The 7342-nt window shown below is 38.2% G+C and overlaps 1 protein-coding gene across 1 annotated transcript; it reads right to left on the bottom strand.

The window, feature by feature from the left end:
* Positions 1–2617: 2617 nt before the first annotated feature.
* LOC113071312 (Fanconi anemia group J protein homolog) lies at positions 2618–5417 on the bottom strand. Its single transcript, XM_026244681.1, has 6 exons — positions 5376–5417; positions 4849–4968; positions 4591–4702; positions 3420–3608; positions 3166–3308; positions 2618–3074 (listed from the first exon to the last, which is right to left on the bottom strand). The coding sequence occupies exons 2-6, from the start codon at positions 4939–4941 to the stop codon at positions 2856–2858; spliced, it is 756 nt and encodes a 251-aa protein (XP_026100466.1). The 5' UTR covers positions 4942–4968; positions 5376–5417; the 3' UTR covers positions 2618–2855.
* Positions 5418–7342: the final 1925 nt, after the last annotated feature.

Raw genomic sequence — 7342 nt, 5'->3', positions numbered from 1 at the left:
GCTTGGTGTACTTTCACTTTCAATATCACCGTCATCTTCTGAATGCAGATATTCCCCTTCAGAATCAGTGTCCGCGAATAGAAGTCCCAACACTTCATTGCGGGTTTATTGAAGCCTTATTGATGCCATTAGATAATAATAAAAATAATAATGATAATAATAATAATCTAATGCCAATACTCGCTGACGTTGACAACATTGGTCAGATAAAATGGCTCACTCTCACAGTAGCTCCGCTTTTTTTTCGCACTGATTCAATGCGCTCTCGAATATTTTGTTAAGGAGCATTACGTTTTTTTGAGTCAGAGATTAAGTATTACATGTCTGCTATCTGGTGCAGGGGAGGTCGCGTGAAATTTGACACCCTATTTGACAAAATCGGCCGTTTTATTCAGTGCCGCATCTTGTCGAGTAAACTCGACCATGGTGCCAAGAGGGTTAGAGCTCCTGCCATGAAAACCCAAATAAATCCACACGCTTGCTTTGAGCCCAGATGGAGCCTGGGTGGTTCGGTTGGTTGCTCGTTCCTGGTTTTTCCATTTTACACACCTGTTCTGGCTTCTTGCTAACTGGAACTGGGCGCGTTCGTGACGTTCAACTCCCGGTATAATTTTTTTTTACAAAATAAAATAGTGCAAAAAAAAAAAAAAATCGATTTTTGAAAATTTAATAATCGATTCATACTCGTCCATAACATACTCGCGATTAATCAATAATCGATTTTTTTCACCACCCCTAGTGAAGAGATTCTACCAAGTACTTATCGGTCACTGGTGAAAAACATTATAAGAGCTGGGTTTGTTCTGTTAGACAGTGGCATTTCTGTTTGCCAGGTGAGGTGTGGAGAGAGCAGCTCCTGTGTTTGAGATGGTGAGGTTAGATTGTCTGTGCTCTGCAATGGCCCTGTGGTGGAAGATGCAGGCCTGAGTGTGAGCGGGAACAATGGAGACTGCATTTCAACAGGCTGGCTCTGAGAGCCTGACACCTGAGAGACTGAAATCTCACACTGTCCGCCTGCCTGGGCCACTGCACCCTCACCATACAGATGGACAGAGAGAAAGAGATAGCAGGCGAGAGACAGCGAGTGAAGCATTTCAGTGAGGTCTTTACTCCCTATAGCCCTCCTGATAGCTGCCCCGGAGCCCCCCACCCCGCAAATCCCCAATCTCACAAAGCACCTGTTTATCCCTGGAGCGCCGTAACCAGCAGGTGAACCCCATTCAATATTTATCCCCGGCTTTCACAGATCACTGCCAAGCAAGGCAAACCTCTTAATTAAACTGGAGCTCGCTTCAAAGGGCCCATTGAAGATGTCAGTCAGCGCTGGCAGGGGCCGAGAACGGTGTCAGGTGGGAGAGTGAAACCTAAGGCCTGCTTTCTCTTCACCCCCCTACCCTACACACCCATCGGCCCGCCCATCAGGCCAGGGCCATCCTCTTCGGTGACAGTTCACCAATCTTGAGGAACGCATAGCACAAGTCACTCCTTTTCCATTGTGCCAGTTGTAAGCAATATGTCCTACGGTGTGACAGTACAATCACGCTGACACAGATTCTTTTCACCACTGGCTATGTGAATACTTGTGGTGTTTGTTACATTGCATCGGATTTGCTAAGAGCCTTATACTGCATTTTATAGCCCTACATATTAGCATCACTCAAACAAAACAAATACACTATCTTCATAAGAACACTTTATAAACCCAGATAGGAGGATTTCTGCTTGATGAAAATGATGAGGTGCCAATTGTTTGTTTAAGGTTATCGTATTATGTATAGAAAAACTGAGGCAGATTTCCAAAGTGACATCCAAAAGGCTAAAAGCTAAAACTAAACAAATACAGCATCCACAAATGTCTACAATAACCCTGTTTTGCATTGACGCAGACATGGCTTTGGTGGCATCCTAAAGTAGGATGAAAGCAACTTTGTGTGCATACATTTAATCTGGAGTCATATGGCTTGTTGTGGCACAGTACTAGTCAAATGACACTAATTTAACAGATAACTCATGCTTAAAGAACACATAATTAAAGAGTCCAACAGAAGTGTGAAAACCCCTGCAGTAAATCCAAAAATATCCCCATGAACCTTTGAAATATGTTTTGAGCCATCTTCTGCTGCCACCAAGTGGTCAACAATAAAATAACACAACATATGCAATATTACATTTATAAAAGATTACAGAATTTATTTAATAGTTATAAGTTGCAACTAAATAATTTATTATAATATCGTTTATTCTACTCTTTTTTTCTTTAATAAAACATCCTTGGTAAAACAACTGAAGTAGGGATAAAGGAATAGTGCACCTTAAAATGACAATTCTGTCATCATTTACTCACCCTCATGCTGTTCCTGCATGATTTTCTTTCTTTCATGGAACAAAAAAATAGATATTTTGAAAAAAATAAAAAAATGCTTATATATTAGTATATTTCCATACAATGGAAGTCAATGGTCACCAAAACTGTTTGGATACCATATTTTTTTTACATCCTCTTTTGTGTTCAGAATGATCTTCTTTTGTGGTCATATAGATTTAAGCCCTGTTCACACTAAAAGCAACAAAGTGACACAATCCCATTCATTTCCAGCGACAAGTGCTGATTCCTGAAACCTGATTCGCTGTCAAAACAACCAGTTGTGAGAACACCCACTAGCAACCTCATCTCCAGTCCCTGGCGACACGCAGAGACAAAGTCGCTTCTAGTGTGAACGCATTGACATGACATGAGGGTGAGTAGATCATGACAGAATTTTCATTTTTGGTTAAACTATCCCTTTAATGGTATTGGATGATGAAATGAGGAGAAATATCAAACAGTGCTCTCCATGGCTATTACTGACACTTTATTACATCATAGTCTCCCAATTAGAGATAAGAAAATGTGTCTGAGGTGCACTCACACAACACTGTGACTGTGACTGGCAGCTCTCAGCTCTGGCACCACTGTTCAATTCCATGCTCCAACTCTGAGCCCTGGGCACCAGTCTCTCCAGATGCTCCTCCTCTTCATCATCATCATCATCAATGTAAATCACTCCTCGCTCGAGACATCTTCGCTTGCTGTTCTGTGGAAAGAAATAAAAAACTGAGTGTGATGACAAGACTCAACAAGCCAATCAATAATGTCACAGGAATAGAAGCTATTTGCAGAGGTACCTTCTGCTCTGTGCTTGGTGTACGAATGCGCTTCCTGTCAATCTTAAAATCATCATCTTGTTCTCCATTGGAGAGAGAGGCCTGAAGTTTCTCAGAGAGACGGGAAGACAAAGTGGACTTCTTAGACTGGTCACTTTTGACTGCTGAAACAAGAAACCATACTCTATGAAAACAGAAACCATTTATTTAATTTATCATGGTGTTTCATGTTTTGTTTTGTTTTTTTGGGTCAAAAGGTTTTGGAAAATGCTTACCATGTTTTGAGAGAGGGGTTGTAGCTTGTGCAGAAGTACCTTCACAAGGAAGATCACCCAGAGATGGTATAGATGCTGTTCTGCTGGAAGTGGGGTGTGCATTTTGGTTATGGCACACACACTGACATGGAGTAGCCACTGCTGGTTTCTTACAGTCAGCTGAACTAGAACCTGCATCCTGTTCTTTACCTGAACACATGACAAAATAGGAACCATTATAATACATTGTTTTATAGAGTGAAGAAAGTTTATCCTCACAGAAGTCATAGACAGATTAGCTTGTTTCTGTGAAGCATAACAGAACAGTTCTTTGGGGTCTTGGATATTTGACATGAAATGGAATTTACATGGAAATTGTGGTCAAATTTGCAAGAAATTATTATTATTATTTTTTTCAGCAAGAATGCATTAAATTGATTGAGTTCTTAAAACAGAAACACAATGGATACAATATAGTATGCTCGTTTGAACTTCCTTATCTTCAAAGAAATCTGAAAAACAATCTGATTTCTGAAGAATCATTGTGTGATACTGAAGACTGGAGTACTGGCTGCTGAAATTTAGCTTTTCCATCAAAGTAATAAATAGCATTGAAAAACGGTCATTTTACATTTCTATATTGTTTTGCAATGTCACTGTTTTTGCAGTATTTTTGATCAAATAAACGCATACTTGGCAAACAAAAAAATGTAAATAATAATTCCTGACCCCAAAGTTGCAGAGAAGTGTATGTATGGTTTTCTAGGCATTATTTATCATACACATTGCTTGTTTTACCTATGGCAAGTTCCGTAAAGGTCTGAAGATCATCAAAGAATAATTTGACCTATAATAAGATGCCATACAGCACCTTTGTCTCCTCTCTAGTGTAGCTACCAGAACTATGGACCTTTTTCACATTTACAGGTTTTTTTTAAACTGTACAAGTAATCTTAGGTGTGTAAACTTCTAAGGCAATAAATGGGAGACTACATAAATATATATTTTGCAATCCCATTTGTAATTTAATGCAAAGGTAATACAATACAAAGTATAGTGATATAAATGTACATTTTTTTCTTTTCTTTTTAAATGAAAATGTAAAAAAAGTGTTGAAAGGCATCATCACAGTCTTGTCAACAGTCCATTGACAGAACAGTTTAAATGTTGTCAAAAAGATTTTTAGTCATACCAAACTGTGCTTGCTGCCATGCGAGCGCTGAACAAAGCAAAGCAAGACTCTTTCCACTGCCAGTAGGGCTCTCCAGCAGACAGTGTTGGCCATTGTTAAGTCCACGAATGATCTAAGAGAGATTAAAACAGTAATGACAGCTATCGTTTCAAACTAAAGAAGCTGTTTTAAAAACTTTGTATGAAGACGTTAGGATACAAATCATTAGAGATTGACTGTAAAACACAAGACCAAATCTGTCAGTACAACAGATCTTACTGAGTTCATCATGGCCAGCTGAGAGGGATAAGCTTTGCAGGGGAAGTTTATTTTCACCCCTCCTATGGTGTACTCCACTGGAGCTGCAGCCATTCTGTGTCCAATGGAGGGTGTCACTGTCTGAGGATACAATCAGTGGAGCTGCATAAGACTGGAAAACTGGCCTCATTTGACAGCTCTGCTCCACCTAAGTGAATTGTGGGTAAACACTAAATTTACACCAAGTTTGGCTGACCACCTAAACCGACTGATTATTTCAGAATGTGGCAAAACAGATTACAGAATTGAAAACTAACTTTTAACTAACGTTAATCAAATTTGGGGTATTTGAATCTGCTCCAAATTCATCTATCTACATGGATAATAGGGACTACTAAACACTATTCAACCGGTTACAGGGGTGATAAATAAGTGTTTTAACGTAATCATAAGCATATAACGTTACGATAAAACCGACTAACGTCACGTAGAAATATATTTTCTGCTATTACTGCATTTAAACAACATACATAGGTTTCTTAATTTACCTCAGGGGTAACGTAAATGAGAGGAATATCAGATGAGTCACTTCACAAAGAAAACATGCGTTTTGACGGTTAAAAGTAGCTGTGTAAACAAAATAAGGCACAAAAATGAAACTCCCGCGCAGACAGCAGCAGCACCAAACTAGACGTCCGTACGTCAACGTGACGTCTGCAGTCAAAATAAAAGTCACTTAGTTTTTGTCACCTGATTTTTTTTCTCAGAAATATGAACATTATCACATATTCCAGTTGTTTTTCCCCCGAACTGTTTTGAGTTTATCTGAAATTTAGAGAACAGTTATTTTGTAGCTAAATAAGTAAATAAATATGAATATATAAACGAATATTCATAAAAAAAAAAAAAAAAAAAAAAAAATCCAAGTAAGTTAGTGTCTTTCCTATAAACATCCGGTGAGGATTTATGAAACAAATGATACATTTTTATTATTATAATTATTTTATCATTATTAAGCAAAACTGTTTGGCTAAAGAACATTTCTTAAATGTAAAACTACGTTCAGCTGTGAAACTTGATGGTAGTGATAGCAGTATTAATAGACTATAAATATAACTAGAAAAGTATCACATAAATAAAATAAAATGGTCTAGCGCCAACTCTTTTTTTTCCAAAATAAAAGTATCTCTCGATGAAGTCAAATTATAATGGAAACAACATTTAAAAGTTAAAAGTTTCTACATGTGTGACTGGATATGGGTGCAAGTAAATAATCCAGTGCACTTAAACCGAACTGCATTTACCGTGAAAAATGTCTCTGGACGCATAATTTACGAAAATATTTCGTTAATACAGCAAGTTGCCCCGAGATACCACAGAGCTTGAGAAGGCGGAAACATATCTCGTTCTTGTTCAAACCTCAGGGCTCTCAAGTCTCACGCATTGGGCGTGAGACTCACGCATTTCAACCCGTTCACACGCTCACACGCCACACCTTGTATTTCTCACGCAGAGACATTACGAGGACAACGCCCACCAAGTTGCGGCGCTATTTTTTTAAACAGTGAAACAGGTAACGTAGAGGAATCAAGTGAGTTCCCCGAAGGCCCTGACACGCACCTGCTAATCGAATAAAAAAAATATAGCTACCGATCAGCCAATCAGAAAATAGCATTGCTGTATCCGGGTAAGATTTTTACAGGCTCGTGTGCAACACAGATCCAGACGCTCGCTGAAGTAGGTAACGTTACGGTTACAGACTTGTCAAGACAATGACACAGATTTTCACTATATGTTTTTTTTATCAATATATTAATTTAACATTTTTTAAAAACAGTCTAAGATATGTTTTGGTCTGATGGTTATTATGACCCCGACACGCACGCAATTTTGGCCATTATACGTGGTCGGCCGTAGCTTTTGTGCCTATTATTAGCCCACTATTATTTTTTTATTGCCAAAGTTACACGTTGAAGAGGATGCGGGGCTACTCTGACAGTTTTATATAAGAGACTTCTATAATAGGCCTATCCATAATACTTGTATGGCAGTATCCATAATAGTTTAAAAATGGTCCCCATTTTCAAAACGTTTTGCCTAGGCTATTTCATTATATTTTATCCAATGTATAATATTGATTATTGCATTCGTCTATTTCAAAGATGTCAGGGAAGAGGCAAAGGAGCAATCTTTCATGCTTTGTTCTAAAAGATCTGGGCCCGTATTCATAAAGAATCTTAATGCAAAAAGTAGTTCCTAGTGACAAAATTCTAAGAAAATTCTTAGAAATGTGGGCGTTTACTTTTAAAATTAAAGAAAAAAATCCTAGTAAAGAAAAAAGTAATTCAGAAAGCATCTTATCCCTTAAAAGAGGTCTTAAGGTAAAATTTGTTATGAGCACAGACGAGGACTTTTAAGAGGCTTAAGAGTTTCTTTAGCAGAGGAGAAAATGGCAGAAAGATGAAGAGGCAGAAGAAATGTGTTGCAGACAATGGATGACAATGAGTTAATAAGA

This window comes from Carassius auratus, unplaced genomic scaffold (genome assembly GCF_003368295.1).
Source record: "Carassius auratus strain Wakin unplaced genomic scaffold, ASM336829v1 scaf_tig00006930, whole genome shotgun sequence".
Lineage (NCBI taxonomy): Eukaryota > Metazoa > Chordata > Actinopteri > Cypriniformes > Cyprinidae > Carassius > Carassius auratus.
The sequence above is the reverse complement of the archived record's forward strand: the minus strand, read 5'-3'. Positions and strand labels throughout refer to the sequence as shown.

Excerpts from the sequence above, each read along its gene's own strand:
- LOC113071312 (XM_026244681.1), bottom strand. The coding sequence starts at position 4,941 with ATGGCTGCAGCTCCAGTGGAGTACACCATAGGAGGGGTGAAAATAAAC. Across the intron at positions 3,609-4,590 it reads ATGGCAGCAAGCACAGTTTG|GTAAAGAACAGGATGCAGGT; the intron begins GTATGACTAAAA and ends TCATGTGTTCAG. Across the intron at positions 3,309-3,419 it reads AACCCCTCTCTCAAAACATG|CAGTCAAAAGTGACCAGTCT; the intron begins GTAAGCATTTTC and ends TTCTTGTTTCAG.